At 32.1% G+C, this 19,448-nt stretch overlaps 1 protein-coding gene across 1 annotated transcript; it reads left to right on the top strand.

The window, feature by feature from the left end:
* Window positions 1-11,956: 11,956 nt before the first annotated feature.
* On the top strand, window positions 11,957-15,901 carry LOC113780625 (secoisolariciresinol dehydrogenase-like). Its single transcript, XM_027326406.1, has 2 exons — window positions 11,957-12,089; window positions 15,051-15,901. The coding sequence occupies exons 1-2, from the start codon at window positions 11,957-11,959 to the stop codon at window positions 15,899-15,901; spliced, it is 984 nt and encodes a 327-aa protein (XP_027182207.1).
* The last annotated feature ends 3,547 nt before the right edge of the window (window positions 15,902-19,448 follow it).

Raw genomic sequence — 19,448 nt, 5'->3', positions numbered from 1 at the left:
CCAATGTCCTTAAGAGCATGAGTAGTTTCTATGTCTTCACAATAAAATTTCAAAAGTAAGGAGTTGTTATGGATAAATTCGATAAGATTAACAATTTAAGAATAAATAAGATTAAATTTAATAATGGTGATTAGGTCTCAATAGTTGTTGAAGTCCCAAAGTCAACGCGTCCATGCATATTTTGGGTGTTTGTGTGCAGTGGTGGCGCTGGAGGTTGAGGTGAAGGGAGCGCTTTTACATTCTTGTAAAAAGCTGGGGAAGGAAGTCTAACATTTAAAAGGATGCAATTGAGAACTTTTATTATCTTAAGGGGATATAAAACGATTTCTAAATCTTAGGAGGGTCGAAGTCTAAGGACCTGTTTGATAACTCTATTTAGTGTTGAAACTTAATTCATTTAGAACTTTTTGAATTTAGCATGTTTGGTAATAGAACCGTCTTACCACTTAATATATTAAGTATTGCTTAATTGGTGTACAAAATTTTAAATGAAAAATTTTCTCTGAATCTTCTAAATTGACTATACACACTATACCTCTTAACACATATAACACACTCTCATACTGTTCTCACATACGATACACATTTATTTTCTTTATGTTTGACACACACACATGCACACACACTCTTATATACACAAAATATACAACTTAAACACTGCCTCTAAATTATTTCATTACTTTCTCTCTCTCTCTCTCTCTCTCTCACTCATGCACGCATATTTTTCTTTTTCGCCAAATACACGAATAAAGGCAAATTATTAAAAGGATATATAAACCTAATATTTGTGCGATATTTCAATTTAGTATTATATTCCAATTGGTTATCAAATAAGTAAATAAATAATTAAATTTAAATAATTTAAATAATTCAACACCTTATAATTTCAACACTGAATTTTCAGAATTCAGATTTCAAATTTCAATTTTATTAAACAGACCCAAGATTTACAAAGATATGCATGAAAGAACTTTTATCTTTTAAAGGCTTGTCTGGTTCACGGATTGGATGAGATGGAATGAATCATTTTCAGATTATTAATCTTAGGTTAAGCCATGCTCGGATTAATAATCCAAGTTATATAGTGTTTAGTTGGTTCTAAGTTGGATTATTAAACACTAGATAACTTGGATTATTAATTCGAGGATGACTCAACCCAAGATTAATAATCCGAGTTATCTAGTGTTTAGTTGATTCTAAATTGGATGGGATATATTGAAAAATAATCCTATCTTGTGTTTTGTTGGAGACTGGATGAGATAGGATTACTATTTTAATGCCCTTAGTACCTCTTAATTTGTAGGATCGTTTTAATAAAATAATTTAATAATTTATAACTTTTATCAAAATAAAGTAATTTAAAACTTTAGAATTATAAAGTAAATCAAGGGTTTTGATATATAAAAATTTGCATTCACTCAAACTCAGTCCATTCAGGTCCTTAAAAAAGGACTTAATATAGTTTTTGAATCTAAATTTGAAATTCAATTAAATAATGGGCTGAGTTTTGGCTAAGTTTAATTTAACCCATTTAAGAGTTCTAATTGAGCTAAGGTCAAGCCAATATAGAATATTTTTCTTTGGGCCGAACTTAAACTTATTGAAACCCTTATTCGCAAAGCCCATTTGATAAAGTTTTGTATTTATATAGAATTTGTTTGAGAAAATGGTTACTAAGGGCAATTTAGTCCAAGGGCAATAAAATCCTTTTATTATGATGTAAGTAGGGGCAAATTAGTAAAAAAATTTAAATTAATTAATAGGGATAAATTTGTGAAAAAGTAAAATTAATGAAAAGGGACAAATTAGTCAAAAAATTTTAATATAATTAGTAAGGGCAAGTAGTCCGTTTATTATCATATTATTATGTGAGAGTATGGTTATATAATATTTAGTATGAATTTGTATCATTTGTAGGGGCAAATTAGTCCAAATGTTGTGAGAAAGTAAAATTAATGAATAGGGACAAATTAGTCAAAAAATTTTAATATAATTAGTAAGGGCAAGTAGTCCGTTTATTATCATATTATTATGTGAGAGTATGGTTATATAATATTCAGTATGAATTTGTATTATTTGTAAGGGCAAATTAGTCCAAATATTGTTATGTTGGTAGTAGGGGCAAATTAATAAAAAAAACTTTAAATTGATTAGTAGGGGCAAATTAGTCCATTCATGTTATATTATTATGTGACAGTAATGTTATATAATTATGAGAATATAAATTTATATTATTTGTAAGGATAAATTAATTTAAAATTTTATCTTCTTATCTCTTAGTCATCTTGGGATGACTAATATCATCTTTCCCATGAGATTATTTTATCCCATGAGTTGGAATTAATTGGGATGTATTATCCTATGTATAAAATACAACCAAATATAAAATGACATAGGATGATATATCCAATCCTATGTTTATCTCATGAAGCAAACGGAGGGGATGTAGAAATTTTTGAGTTAATTTGTGTATGCATGCAGGAGAAAGAGGCTTACATGAAACAATCATAACTATAGGTGTCAAACAAATTCATTTAGTTAAATTTATCCATACCCGTCAATGAATAAGTGGATATGAGTATCTTAAATTTTTGCATATAGGTATAAATGGATTATCTAATAATACCCATTTAATAAATACTCATTTATTAAATGGGTATTATTGGGTAACCCATCAAACCCAATTAACTCATTTAAAATTGTCTTCCTCCAATCCTCCTCTCTTCCCCCACCCATTTTGTTTTTCAGATTCTTCATTTTATCATAATGTTAACTACTTTTGTTTCATTATTATTAGTATTTGTTGGTTTTATCTTATTATTTTATTTTCTCTTAGTTTATTAACTTACTTATTTTTCATCATTACCAATTTATGACAAGTTTTAGCCTCTTTTCCTTCCTTTCCAAAATGAAATTTTAAATTTACACATGAAAAAAATGTTAGGGGTTCAAAATTTTTGGATTAACTTTTTATGTTAGCTTTTATAGTATTTTGTTCAAATTTTTATATTCTTATTGTTCAATTATTAAATAGTATATAATTTTACGACATAGAGTATAGATGGAAAAAAATTGGTAATTAGGTTTATTGAATATTATAAGTAAATATTTAAAATTAATGATGGGTGCAAATGGTGGTATAAATTGATAATGTAGTTTGCAAAAATGAATTTAAATGAGTTTACAAAAGGTTAAAATAAATGGGTTATAAATGGATAATTGAATTATTCAATTCATTTTTTGACTTACTCATTTATACCTATCTAATTAAATTGGTATAAATTGATTGACTCACTTATGCCTATTATTTATTTTAAACAATCCAAACATATCCAAATCACCCATTTTGACACCTCTAATTACAAATCAAAGTAAATAGTATCGGCAACCTCTCTCCATTTCTTCTCGCTGCTGAATTTTCGAGTTGCAATTGACTGGCTAGAGATCTACTGAGAAAGTTTGACGGTCAGGACTCAGTTCAGAGACCGGTTTGTATAGGGCGGGGGCAGGAACCTTGACACTTGTAGGTACCAGATGCTTCATTTTTTCACGATCAATAATTAAAATTCGTACTTAATGCTTGGCTTATGGATCACAGGGGCTCTATCCATTAAAAATAAACCCCATTCTCCATTTTGAATATGGAGCAAGTGGTACTACTCAAGTCAAAAACCTTTATGTCAAACCTAGTTAGGTTTATGATGGACTGCAAATTTTTCTTAGGTTTTCTCGATATATCTTAGTATTATATTTGAACTTGAATCGAATAGCAAATATGAGCGAATAGATATGCGCAAATGTTTATACAACAACTCATGCAATTGGTCAAATATGATGGTTTGTAATTCATAGTGTATTTTTTCTTATTTTATAACTCTATTAAATTTAATGATTTTTCAAATTAAATATATCTGTGACATATTTTATGTATTTTCTGCTATTGGCGTAACTTTCTTTATTAAGCAAATCGTGTTGAATGGTTTCTAATTAGTATATATTGGCTTCCGTTTTATCAAAAGGAAAAAAGAAAAATTTTCACTAACACATTTGATGTGTTTACAGTATCCAAAAATAGTATAATGCGATAATGTGTAGAAAGCATGCTCCACCACATTTTTCTATGAGTATTGTCTCTAGAAATTGATTGAGAAGTTATATTTTTTGTGCATGTCAACTTTTATATACATTAGTACTCAATTGATCATCTGTAGGGATATTAGTTACGTGAGTAATGAGATGTATAATTTGACTTATTAAACTTTTCATTTTCTTTTTTCCCTTGTAAATTTTGAAATCTTCTTTTAAAATTTAAAAAAAAAAATTGCACACTTATGGCAATAAAAAAAAAAACCCCCCTCCCCCTCCCCTCTCCTCCCATTGTGGTAAAATGGAAAATTACACTAATTCCGACCATTCTATGCATGACGACTAAGTAATAAGAAAATGGGAGCCACCATTGCACGTGCAGTCCCTAGATTTATGAAATTGTTTGGTTCTAAGGGTCTGTTTGGTTGGAAGTAAAATGTTTTCCTTGGGAAAATATTTTCCGTGGAAGTAATTTTCCATGAAAATCATTTCCCTTTCATCATTTTCAGGTATTTGGTTAGTTTATTGAAAATATTTTCTTACTTCATTTTTCTGGTGTTTGTTTAACTTTTGAAATATTTTCACTTTTATCTCTATCTTTACTTTCTACACATTATAACTACATACTTCTTCCCATGCAAAATAAGAAAATTTATCTCATTGTTTAACTTTAAAAAATGTTGGAGAAATGTATATATGAATAAAAAATATCTCCTTAAGCAATAAACAAATTGCTGGCCATTTAGTGTCAAATATCAATCACATGCAATGCTTATTGTGACATATATCTTGCACTCTCACTGCTAAAAGTTTCTCTAGAAAAGAATGTCCCTATTATACATAATTAATTACTAGCATAGGATGAGCAGGATGAGGTTTTTTTTTTATTTTGAATATACTAGGGGGAGGGTTGCGTTGGGTGGTACGGGGGAGGGAGTGTAAGGAAGAGGTCTTGGGTTCGAATCCTCCTGTTTACACTAAAAAAAAAAGAACATATTACAAGATATTTTCAGTAAGTTTGGAACATACTACAGGCGGGATGCATGCATTTCGGAAAACAACTTCAGTAAGTTTGGAAGGGAAGTTGTTTTCCATAAAATGAGTGAAAATATTTTACATAGGAAAATGTTTTCAGTAACTTTTGTGCAACCAAACACGGGAAATTAGAAAAATATTTTCCTAGAAAACATTTTCACCCGAAACAAACGGACCCTAAAAGTGTGAATTCACCTCACATTCATGAATGAGATTCTAAACCTTAACATGAAGGAGCGATTGAGAGATTCTTCTTGAAGTTGAATGCTAATATAGAAGTAGAACGCATTTCGAATGAATTTTGGGCCAACAAGATGCGGGCTAAGGAAGGATAGAAGACGAAGAACATTGTGGGCCGTTGACAAAGAAACTGGCCTGGTCCTGGAGGCCCCAAGGCCTGATCCAAAGTAGGATAGGTGCTGGAGCTTTACGGACCTCTGTGACCTCAATTCGACTCTAGATTCAGCCCAGAGAGGTCTCTAACTGTCGCCAAAACTTTAAAACAACTGCCACGTGACTTTTCGCTTGTTTTTCTAATTTCTGTCACAGAAGTTTTATAATATTTATCAATTTTTTTTTTATTTTTACCAAAATTTCCTGAGTTTTCTTGAGCTCTTAATGTTCAATTCGAGTCTTGTTTTAAAAATTGATTGCGCATTAGCTTGATTAAACAATGATTCAAGATTTTGATGTACATGCGAGCAAATGGTCTAAATTTTTGTGAAAATAGTAAAAATTGTCTTGACTAGATTTGGTCTTCGGGACCAATTAAAACCAACTTCAGAAATTTAATGACCTAATAGACACTTTTTAAATGTTGAGGGACTATGCAGATAGGATTATCAGTAAAAGATTATTCGAGTCATTTACCTACACTGAATATAGCATATAAACTAGTATTAACACACTATATTCAACATCCAAGTACAAGGTTTTCTTATATTGTACTTTCTGATGGACTGGTTTCACTCTAGAATATTTAATTTATGATCTATTCGATAGTGTCTTTGAAAATAATTTTTTTTCTAAAATGAAAATAAACAGGATTAATATAGTGAATTGGTTGGTCATTTCATTTTTGCTAAAATTAAGGCGAAATTGAGAAGAAAAAAAACCAGGTACGGGTTTGATAATCAACCTTTAGTAGGTCTTGAAAATTGGGGGTCATGAGTGAAAACAACAATTAGTGTTTAAGGGAGAAACGTCAATTCAAAAACCATAAGGTCGGTGGTGCAATAATAGCAGGCAAAAACTTTCAAAGAAGTGGCAAGTTACTCCACATTACGCTGTAGAACTAATTCATGAACAACATATATCATCAGTGGCTTGTACAGATTTTCACAGGCAAGATTAATACCATCAGTGGATATTGGCAAAAGTTGGGCATTCTAAAAATTGTTGTAAGTTTTTATCTTTTTCTTTTTGACATCAGAGTTGTTCTTGTTAAGCTAGATCTTTAATTGTCCCGCTATTGCTGTCTCAGATAAAGAGAGAGTAAAGTTAATTGAGGTTTTTAGTGGAGAAGGGAAAAGATCGAAATAAGAGGCTATTCGTTCGGCCTATTTCACTAACATCCACGTTAATTGGAAGAGTTTTGTTCGAGTAGAAATTGACATCTTCCGTGGGTTTTCCTCAATTGATTGGTCATATTTGTTTGATATATTTTCTGCTATTAGTGCAGATTTATTTGAATGAAATGATCTTTTTTATCTAAAAAAAGAGAGACGGGGTACTTTTCTTGTGATTCTTTTGGGATCAATTTGAGTTTTTTCACAAATTTAAGTTTTCTTCACCAAAGACCAGTAATTTTTTAGTGTTGCCCTGCCTAATTTCTGTTAGCCTGCCCTGCCTAATTTTAGATAAATCTCAAAACTGAGTCTGTTTGTTTGGATGGAAAATGTTTTCCGGAAAATATTTTCCACATTTTCCGTTGTTTGGTTGTTAATTAATTTGGAAAAATGATTTTCAATGGAAAAGAACTTACACCGAGAGAAGGAAAATAACTTTCTTATCTATCATTCTGAAGTTATTTCCTTTCACACAGCTTTCACAGCTTTGGGGCTGGGACTGATATGGTGTCAATGTTTTACCGGTCTGTTGAAGTAGAGGAACGCAGATTATGTCTTTGCAGCTCTTATCACTTGTCAAACATTATGATCTCTTGGCAGTAGGCAGGATTCAGGAAATTCCCAAAATTTATCCACCACTGCAGCTGCAAAAGTGCATACAGCAGAAGCCCATATGAGGACAGCAGCAAAGTAGTTTACAACATTTGATTACTTTGCAAAGGCATGAAAAAAGAACTTCACAATAAAAACTGACAATATTTAAATCCGGAATGAAACGATGTCCTCACTCGTTGAAATTAAACCGGGGTGAAAAGTGAAAGGAGAAAAAACTTAAAAGAAAATCAGAAACAGCAAATAAAGTTGACATGAGTTTTCTAATGTCTTCTGATCAGCGGATCACGTCATAAGCCGCTCTGACAATTGGTATTTAAAGGCTAATGAATAAAAGGTACTCAATAGTTGCTATCTATCCCAAAAACAAAAAAGGATTTGCACTAGAGCACAGTAATTATTAAAAAGTTGCAGCAGCAGTAATTTTCTTTTCTTTACTAGCTAGTATTTAGAAGCGCACCTGCCAAATTGAAATTAAAATGGCCGTTTTGAAGTAGGAGGTCTAAGTGATGGAAAATGGAGACAAAAAAAGCTTTCATTTTTCTTTGGGCATCTTTGGTTTCAATTTTTCATTTTCCCTGCTTTTTCAAAGGTACAAAATAATGACATGATACTATACCAATAAAGAATAGTGTTTAGTTAGGTTTTCTTGACTTTTAACTCTTTTTTCCCAACTCCAATGCAATAATGAAAAAACAAAACCAAAAAATGTGTTTTATTTAGTTCATTTCACGAAAGATGTTACCTCTAGTGCAGGGGTTATTTAATTTTTTCTAGGATCACTGATTTGAAACAACAAAATAATGTTGCGGCATCCAATTTGATAAAAAAGACTCTTCTCCCCTTAATGATTTTTTTTTAAAAGGAAGATAAAAAGTCAATTAATCAGTATCATTAATAATTCCATTTAAGAATTCATGGTGTAATATGAATAAATATTTTATAAAAATGATAATATGATTATAATGGATAGAAACTAAAAATAACTTGTAATAAAATGAATGTTTTGAAAGTAGAAAAACATTTGCAACATATCAACAAACATATCAGAAAATATTTTCACTGACAAACCAAACACCAGAAAATGATGAAAAAAGGAATTTGGAAAATATTTTCACTAAATAACCAAACACTGAAAAATTATGGGGAAGTGCTTTTCCGGGAAAATGACTTCTAGGGAAAATATTTTCAGTCCAACCAAATGGACCCTAAGTATGTGAAGAAAGAAAACGGTGCTCTCAATTAGAGGTGGCAAAATGGATGGGATGGGCGGGATTTGCTTAGGTTTGAAATGGAAATGAATCATATGGATTTGATCCCAACCTTACTCATATGTGTTTTGGAACTAACTTGGGCGGAATTACTTTGACATGGGTTTAGATTGATCGCACCCATTACGCAAATCTATTTTCTATATTTTTCCTTTAATTCTTTTTTTATTTTTTATATAACTTTATTTTTGATTTATTAAATTTTGTTTGATCTTTTGAATTTATATTTTTCCTAAATTCATTTTTTCATCAAATGGTGAATATAATGCAATTTCCGGCAAAACCATGTCACCTACAATGTTTTGACCACCAAAGTCCCAGACAGTAAACCTCATGTTCTTGTACTCTAGGGTCTCCACATTAAATCCTGGTATTTTTGAAAAAAAATTCACTATTAGTATTCAACAAAATGTTGGGATGACTCCACATATGCAACCAATAGGCTATGTTAATCAAGCAGATCACAATGAACAGAGCTGAATAGAACATATCAGTGGCCGATAATCAACTTTGTCAGTGAATAGAACAACTTTGTCAGTGACAAAAGGTTTCGGCAATCAAATACTCAATTTAAAACGCTTATCTAGAGAAACAGAAGAATAATTGCAGGTATTACTGGGGATGCTTCCTTTTGTTAACGCTGGATTTATTATAAAATGGAATAATTTGCAGGTACTAGTGGGGATGTTTTCCTTTGGTCACGCTGGATTTATTATAAAATTCTTACCTTGAAATTGGGTCATAACACGCGTTTAGTAGCTAGCTATCGATCAATCACTAAAAAAACCAAAAAATAAAAAAAAGGTAGTTAGTCATCGATCAATGAAAATACCCCAACTAAGACTGTGAGGTCTATTAATTTCACATCAAATACGATACAAATAAGATCATAGAATCTGTGATTGTCCAATTTACGACCCAAAACAAGAAAAAAAAATACAACTGCTGATACCGCCCGAACCAACATAATTTTTTTTTTCTTCTGTCCTCAGTTGATAAGTAGGAATACATAGGGTGGTAGGATAGGAATTCCAAAATTTGTTGGTGCTGATGGGCGCTTCCGTAATTTGCATGCTCGATAAACTTAATCTTGGACAGTAAATATAACATGGGGCTCTGTAAGTTAAAAAGAGCAAGAAGTCGAGAAGATGAACTTGAAGAATCAAGATGGCAGTGAGAAATTGGAAAAGAAAGAAAGTAGAAAGTTTGTTCAGAATGAAGAAGTAAAAGAACTATACATTCTTGCTCAAAGTGTTTCTAGCTGGTGTGTCTTTTTGACCCATGCATGTTTTAGACAACTATAGATACTTTCATAAACTCTTTCTAATTTCAGTTTTCAGCCTTAATTTGTACCAAGCTTCTGACTTACAAGAAGCCAAATCATCAATTTTGGCAAAAAAAAAAAAAAGAAGGTAAAAGAATGAAATCAAGAAAATAACATATCCACTTAATATTATTTCTTTTTCTTCAGTGTTGTCAATGGTTTAGGTATCAAACCATTTCAAACGTTTAATTTCCCTGCTGAGCAAATTTGTTAGAAACGTTTGGCAAGGAGCGGGTCCCCAAAGTTTCCTAAAATCTATGTATAAACTATTAAAATTTAAACCATATTTTATGATCACCTTATCCCTCGACATGTTTGTCATGAAATTTTTACTCTCTCTGATCTCTCTTTATATAAGTATATTATAGCAATCCAACTCCTAGTTTCTTTATATTGGTATGCAATTAGTACAACTTTAATTTTGATATATTTGAAATAGCAACAAATGATTTTTTTTTTTAAAACTAATTTATCTTACTAAGAGTGCCCTGTAGAAAGTTTTTTTTTTTTTAAGAGAAAATTGCAATTTTGGTTTCTAATATTTGGCCTGCATGCCAAATTGGTCTCCAATATTTAGATCAAAATAAATCTAGTTTCCAAAACTTATAATTTTGGATAAATTTAGGACAATTAACAAAATGAAACATTGACTAATAGTCTTCCACAGTAATGCCTCCTAGGCTTTAGCTTCTGCTGGTAGGTTTCTTGAGGCTTCCATCTTTACATTATTAATATTATCTCCTCCTTCTATGATCGCTGTATATGAATTTGTAAGTTGATTATGCAAGAATAGAATAACAAAAATTATAGTGAGCGATGTGCAAATACAAATGTGAAAAGAAAGTATCTTATATATGCGTGTGTGGTTTTTTTCTCTTTTTTTTTTTTTTTGAAAAGCTCATATATATTCTAGTGCTGTACAAAGATATTTTACATGTGTATATGTGTGTGTGCGCGTGCGCAGACGTGTGTATGTCTATATACCTTTTTCTTTTTTGTTTTTGAAAAGATCATTTATTTTCTAGTGCTATAGCTAGAAAAAGATCCAAATGTTAATGGTGGAGGCTTCAAACAGTTTGATGATCAGATGACTATTATCCCTTAAGCATGAGAAAATTTTATGTCTTCACACTCACTATATCTTTCAAAAGTAAGGACTTGGTAAAAGAAATGTATATAAAATCTAGCAACTTAAGGAAAAACAATTGTTACTTCAATGGTAATAGCCATAGGATCTTTATTTAAGTTCCAAATCTGCGTGTGTTCGCTTGTTTGTTTTTATTTGTTTGTGTGTGCAGCCGGAGAGAGAGAGACACAGAGATACTAACATGAAGCAATCACATGAAAAGTAAATGATTAAATCTTATATATACTGTCAGTATATATACTATCATCATTAGATATATGTCATATGTGCAAAAATTTGAATTTTAAATCCAAAATTTGCTCATGCGCCATCTATCCAAACGTGATAGTGTATACACTGACAGTGTATATAAAATTTTATTCAAAAATAAAATCCTAATTTTCAGACTTCAGTTCACTTCAACTTACACTGCAAAATGAACATACGAGGGCACTTGTGGCCAAAACCAAAAAAAAGTATATTAACTACACTGATACCGAACGAAGTGAGGCAGACAACGTCCAGCGCCGGATTTATCCGGGGATGAGTCACCGGACTTCGTCTGATTTCTGTTGAGCTGAGGAGCTAAGCAATGACCGGCGCCGCCTATAGCGCTAGTTTTCGCGCCGGTCTTCGTCAGGCTGAGATGCGCCCTTTTTTATTGTGTTTTTTTTTTTTTATTTTCTTTTGGCTAATAAACGTTGTAACCTACAAATAGACAGCACTAGATCGTTCTTATTCATTCATCAACATTTATCAAATTTTGTTGGATTTTCCAATAAACTAGAGAGTTCTTTCTCGTTTTCTCAAATCGTTGATTCGTTTTCAGAAATTAGTTCGTGAAACTTTTTCTTTCGGAATTCTCTTCCGTGTGATATACCGCCTTCCCATGCCAGTACCCCAACAGACAACAGCAACGAAAATATGCCTGGCAATGTCTGAGAATGCTAGAAGAATTACTGAAATTTACGTTATAGCCCAGACACTTATGATTTATGAACATGCTACCGTAATTGTGGAACTTTACACTATGAGTTTTAGGATTAGAGAAATATGGCTTCGTTATTGTATACCTTAACAGGAATAGAGCGGCAAAAGAGAGGACCTTAACATTGAAAAACTGAACATAACAATCACATAAACCTTACATTCATACTTAGACATTTAATGTAGATGTTGCTAAAGTATTCAAGAATCAAAATTATTCATTGTTATCATGGTCGGAGCTGGGCTTGGCCATCTTCAAGTCAACTGATCCAAGGCCTCCTTGTTTTATGTGAACTAGTGCTCAATGTACATCCAATGTGTGTGCAATCAAAAAAAAAAAAGATATTTATGGTCATATATTTTAAGTAAAATTTTTATTACTAAAGCAAACTTTAATCTTTTAAATATTTTTCATAAAATAATTTTATATTGGTAGTTATAATGTTTAGGAGTAATTATGTTGAAAACATATATTTAAAAGTAAAAATAGTTATGGATAGTTATAGGTCATTAAAGTAAAAGTGGCTTTTATAAGATCAAAAAAGGAAGTTCATAAATTGACGATAAATATTAACTCCAATATTAACCCTAAACCCCTCCCTCAGCCTTTATATGTAGTATAGATATTCCATTTAAATATTAACATGCCATAAATAACTAATAAGGAATTAAAATCTTTAATTATATTTAGCATAAAAACATTCGCAAAATAGATCTCACCGTGTCGTGTGTATCCCCATCTTCAAGTCAAGAACTGATACTGATAAGTGACTAATTTATGTAATAATTGTATGACTTTTTATATTATTTTTAGTCACTTTGGGTATATTATTGGAAGAAATTGAATCATTTTGGCTATAATTGGTGAAAAATGCTTTTAAGTGGTTAAATGAGGTTTTTATCACTTTTTACTTGGATTTTGTGCATTTTGACAGTTTTGACACATTTTCGTATTTTGGCTATAACTTGAGCTACAGTGATCAGATTGAGATTATTCTTAAACCAATTTGAAGATAAGAGATAGATCTACAACTTTGGTGAAGACATCTAAATCCAGTTTGAAGGTTTTCCAGGTCAAAAAGCCGAATTACTGTAGCTAATTTCTATTGGTCGTAGCTGAAACAGGGCAATGAACAGTCAAGGGTATTTTGGTCATTCTCAGCATACACAGATCCAAATGAGGTGATTCTTCATGCATTGGAAAGCTAACTCAAAGGGCTACAAGTTTCATGTTCTGGTCAAGAGCTAAATCAGCTTTTATCATCAAGAAAAGATCAGTTGAAATTGACACAAAATCAGAACAGAGTTGAAAATTGAACAAAAGTGCACCAAAATGTCACTGTAGCAATCCGGCCGGAACTTGGCCGGATTGTGATCAGAGAAGGCTGCTCTTTATGCGAAAAACTCAATTTCACTTCCAACAAGTCACATGCAATGCCAGACATGTGAGAACTACTTTGCAGCTGTAAAAGGGTGGTGTAGGCCTCATTTTCTTGACTTCTTTCATCTTTATATAGTCAAAACTTGCAAGATTGAAAGAAAATAGAGAGACATACAGGAGAACTTGGATAGTGTAGAAATGTAGCTCTTTCATCTTCTGAGTATTAGGTTAGTTTAGGATAGACTAGTATAGTTCATCCATTCTTGTATCTTGACTAGATTAGGATGAAGATAGAAATGAAGAATGAGGAGTTGAAACTCAAGTGACATGGGCTATCTCTTCTCCAACTCTTTATCTTTTATATCAAATTCTTAAGTATAGTTAATATGCAAGTTCTGGATTTTGTGTTCAATATGTGTCTTTAAAGTTTATGCCTTGGGTTTGGTTGAACTTTCTATGATTGTTAGTGTTTATTATTTGGCTATTTGATTGCTATGATTTGAGCAAGTTATTTAGCAAGCTCTTTAAAATCATGATTAATCTGGTACCATTAGTTGTGATTATCTAAGGTGTTGTTTCAGCAGTGAAAATTGAGATTTAACACTGGTTCAAGAAGTGCTAAACATAGGGAGTACACTCACGAGAGTAGAGGTGCACCTATGTGATTTTAGTGATTAATTTCATGTAATTTCATTGAAGAAATGAACTTGTAGCTAATTTCATAACCATGTGAATAGGTATGGATTAGTTATGAGTATAGTTGATTCACTACGAAAATAGGTTTCATATGCATGAGGAAATTACACCATAACTAGCCTAGATAATAGTATTCAATGATCCAAATATAGCACTTGCATGAGTAGTTAGGGATATCACAATCTATGGAGCTTTCATTTGTTATTTTTTTGTATAAGTGCAGTAGGTTTTACTTATTATAATTCATTGATAGTCTAAATAATAGAGAAACTTTAGTAGTGTCGGTAATTGCAATCTTCCTTATGAGATCCACTCGATATATACCCTAAATTACTAGTTGACTATACTTGCAGTGAAACGGATGTAAATCGGATTTTTTAACTTGCACGTATATAAAAAGCCCGTCAGATACAAGGACTCGTTTTCTTGTGAATGTTCCATTTAAATATTAACACCCCATCAATAACTAATAAGAAATTAAATTCTTTAATTATCTTTCAGCGAAAAGCAAATCTGAATGCTCAGCAGATCGTATCGTGTATCCCTTGGCATTTTCATAGTGGCCATCTTCAAATCAACTGATCCAAGGCCGCTTTGTTTCCTGTCAATGCTCCATTTAAATATTAACACCCCATCAAGAACTGATAATGCTCCATTTAAATATTAACACCCCATCAAGAACTGATAAGGAATTAAAGTATTTAATTATCTTTTCAGCAGAAAAAAGGGATCTGGTCGGTACAAAACAGATCTCATCGTGTATTCTTGGCATTTTCATAGTGGCCATCTTCAAGTCAACTGGTACAAGGCCACATTGTTTTCTGTGAATGTTCCATTTAAATAAATATTAACAACCCATCAACAACTAATAAGAAATTGAATTCTTTAATTATCTTTCAGCGGAAAAAACAGATCTGGTCTCTATAAAATAGATCTCATCGTGTATCCATTGGCATTTTCATAGGGAAATTTGAATTACAGAAAAGTGAAATAGGAGACTCTTCTTCAATGGCTTTGACCAGCACCAGAAGACTAGAAGGGAAGGTAGCAATAATCACTGGTGGAGCCAGCGGCATTGGTGAAAGCACCACAAGGCTATTTGTCAATCATGGTGCAAAAGTTATCATAGCTGATATCCAAGATGAACTCGGCCGCGCCTTATGCAAAGATCTTGGCTGCAAGGAAGCTGTTTCTTACGTCCATTGTGATGTTAGCAACGAATCTGATGTCCAAAATGCAGTGGAGACAGCCATAGCCAAGCACGGGAAGCTTGATATAATTTTCAGTAACGCAGGCATCATCGACAACTGTAAGAACATATCGGATGTCGGCTACGATGATTACAGGAGGGTTTTCAACGTTAACGTCTTCGGTGCGTTCATGTGTGCCAAACATGCAGCAAAAGTCATGATCCCTGCTAAGAAAGGAAGCATCATTTTCACTTCTAGTGCAGCGACAGCCGGAGATGCGACTCATGTATATGCCACGACTAAGAAAGCCCTTTTAGGGCTTAGTGAAAGCTTGTGCGTGGAATTAGGCCAACATGGGATTAGAGTCAATTGTGTTTCTCCTTTTGCCCTGCCAACTCCATTGCTGACGAGGCAATTTGGAAATGTGGAAAAGGAGAAGGCAGAGGGGTGGTTTTACCAGGCAGCAAATTTGAAACATTCGGTATTTGAGGTTGAGGATGTAGCACAGGCAGTAGTATTTCTAGCAAGTGATGAATCTAAGTATGTGAGTGGGCTCAACCTTATGCTTGATGGGGGCTATGGCAAGACAAATATCGCCTTGAGAGAGGCTTGGAAGCAAGCCTAATGGAAATTAAACTAAGCTATTATTATTTGAAGAGTCAAGTCAAGTTGAGTTGAGTCAAGTCGACTTTTAAAGAGCGAGTTTGAGGGAAAGTTTCTAAGTTGAGATTTGTGATTTATCTAAGCAAAAAATTACGACTTGATATTGTTATTATTAAATTTTGTGTTAATAAAATTATTGAGTATTTATTGTATATTTATTGTCCTTCTCTTCCCATACATTTTTATATGTGTTAAAATTGCTTTCACTGCGTTTTTTTTTTTTTGTGCCAATACGGTCCCATGATATTGCACTACATGCTAATATTCCGTGTTTGCATGCTTCCGTTTTTGTTTCACATTGTAATAACAATTCACCATGGGTTATGAATTACAAGCAAGTAACTTTCAAGTTTTCTTTTCTTAGAACATATGATTAATATTGGTTAGATTTTTTTTTTTTTGGGATATTTCTTGATAATTCATTTCACCTTTAAGTTTCTACGAAATAATGAAATTGCGAAAGAATAGCACGGAAAAGCAACTTCTACATAATATAATAGAGGGTCATGTAATTTTGGAGGTAAAACAAGAAGGAGAAATTTTATGTTAAATAAACAAATCAAGACATCGCCTTAATTCTAACTACCAAATCGGCTCAAACTTGTGCTTGATGGGGTTTATAGCAGAACGAATATAGCCTTGAGAGAAGTCTTGAAGATGCAAGTTCCATGATACTGCTCTCCTTGCCAATATTCCTTGTTAGCATCCTTAATTTTTCTTTCACATTGCAATAACAATTCAAGTTGGATTATGAATTATACGAAAGTAACTTTCAAATTTTCTTTTCTGAGAAAATATAATTTATATTGGTTGAATTATTGTTTTTTGGGGATATTTCTTGGAAATTGAGATCTTTTTCTTTTATGGTAATTGAGCTCACCTTTGAGTTTCTGTGAAATTGCGCAAGAAAACCAAGAAACTTCTACAAAATGCTGTAATAGAGGCCCATGTGATTTTGGAAGTGTAAAACAAGGAGGAGAAGTTCTGCTTCCCTTAAAAAAAAAAAAAAAGAAGCAGATATTATAGCCTTGAAATTGAACTTACCAAATCTGGAAGACTTTCACCTGAATTATATATCTCATAAAATTTTTCCACTCTCAACTGACTGACCAATCTTGCTTTACATAAAGTATGCCATTTAGCTGTATCCCGGGGCATATAAAAAAAATAATAATTGCAACAGAAAAAGAAACAAGAATTGTTTTAGAAATTAAATTAGGGCACTTAACCTGTCAAAACTAAGAAGAATGAACTCTTACACTTTGGATTGAATTTGTTCTAGGATGGTCCTGATTGGGCTGGAGACTATAGTCTTGGAGTCCTTTACTAACTTGAATTCTATAAGGATCTCAAGCATACAACACTTTGGAACCCGATTAGGCCATTTTTTGACCCACTGGCCACTACCCATTAAGTTGAACCCACACAATTTTGGTACCTGAACATAATTAATTCCTCCGTAAATCCAAAACCTAAAATTGATAACTTAAGATACAAAATTAAGGGTTAATCACATTTTATCCCCTTAAAGAATACCCTATTTCTCAGTTTACCCCATAACCTTTAATTTTGCTCACTTAACCCCCTTTAGGACAAAATTGCCCTTGCATTATTTTGACTTTTCATTTGCCTTGTTTTCTTTTCTTTTATTTCTTTTTCTCTTTCTTCTTTATTTAATTCTTCATCTTTCCCACAAAAATCTTCACCTTAATGATTGAAATTAGAAAAGAGGAATTGCAGAGATCTATCTTCTCCTCAAATGATTAAAAAATATTCAAATCACTTTCCTAAAATATAATTTTTTTAGCATTTCAATTCTTTTAATTTTGGGTTTTCCTCTTTCCTTTTTAGTTTCTTATTTATTCCCAAGAAAATACCTTAAGATGAAATTGTGACCTGATTAATAATCATCAATTGAAATTTGTGACACGTGGCATCATACAAAAAATCAAAATTAGTTTTTGATGCCTTTTAAACCTTCACCCAGAAATATGCAATTACAAACTCAAAACAAAAATTTTCGTTGAAATAGAATTTCTATTGGGAAGGATGAAAGAGAGAAGAAAGAGAAAAAGAAATAAAAGAAAGGAAAATAATTTCATCTTATGATATTTTCTTGAGAATAAAATGAGAAACTAAAAAGGAAAGAGGAATACCCAAAATTAAAAGAATTGAAAGGCTAAAAAAATTGTATTTTAGGAATGTGATTTGAATATTTTTTTATCATTTAAGGAGAAGATAGATCTCTGCAATTCCTCTTTTTTAATTTCAATCATTAAGATGAAGATTTTTGTGGGAAAGAGGGAGAATAAAATAAAAAAGAAAGAGAAAAAGAAATAAAAGAAAGAAAAACAAGTTAAATGAAAAGTCAAAATAATGCAAGGGCAATTTTGTCCTAAAGGGGGTTAAGTGAGCAAAATTAAAGGTTAGGGGGTAAACTGAGAAATGGGGTATTCTTTAAGGGGATAAAATGTGATTAACCCCAAAATTAATTTGCATATATATATATGTGTGTGTGTGTGTGTGTGTGAGTTCTTGTTTTAATTAATCATTTTCTTTCTCCTATTTGGAATGCCTAGTTGAAGAGAATTAATGGGCCAATGGATTACTAGAGTTTTATCCATTTCTACATTTAACTCTCCTCCAATTAATTTTCAGTAGATTACAGTACCTAGGGAGTCCTTAAACTATCATTCTTGTCAAGTTTTGGCCCATAATCTAAATTTTATTTTAAAGTACTCCCTGAACATAAAAAAGTGTACACTTTAAGTACTTGCGCTGGTTTAGTCATTAATGCTCTTGAAATCAAAAGGGCATTTTTGTCCAACCATCTTGTAGACAGATCTAGATCTAGACTATAATTAAAAGGAGATATGTACTATCTCTTTCACCGAATCCCTCTAAAATTAGAGCCTTTTCATTGTTGGAGCTGCAAGGTAAAAGAACAAAGGAGAAGAACCCAAGATCGAATCTAATACCTTCAATGGTTGACTGTGAGTTGAATAGGATTGTGAGAACATTGTGGACTCCATGGAATCTTGGTGGAAGATATGCTGAGTGCACACTTCTTGAGGTAATGGAGGAGTTAGATTTGAATGTACTCAAATAATTAGTAGTAATTGTTGTTTGTGTACTATTATATAAAGTCCGGATGTAAATGGATAGATGAACAAATATGTCATCATTCGCTGGAGATTATACCCGGGCTACCTTGGTGAATTAAATTAATGGAGAATGAGCATGAAAATGCAGGAGACAATGCTAAAATATGGGAGTGCATAATGGCAAAATTAGAGGGAAAAGTTCACAATTTTTTTTAAGAGTAATTTGATTGTGAAACTACTTAGAATGAAAGGTTTTCCTTCTCCTAAGTCCTCTAATCCTTATCTTAATCACTAGGAGAAAAAGCCCGCGCATAGTACCTATAATTAAAGATAGTTAATAATTATTATTTAGTATTTTGTAGTATAAGAATTGAAGTATGACAATTTTATTATGTGATATTAAAC

The sequence above is a fragment of the Coffea eugenioides genome, chromosome 8, assembly GCF_003713205.1.
Source record: "Coffea eugenioides isolate CCC68of chromosome 8, Ceug_1.0, whole genome shotgun sequence".
NCBI lineage: Eukaryota > Viridiplantae > Streptophyta > Magnoliopsida > Gentianales > Rubiaceae > Coffea > Coffea eugenioides.
Note: the sequence above shows the minus strand (reverse complement) of the source record. Positions and strands in the feature narration are given on the sequence as shown.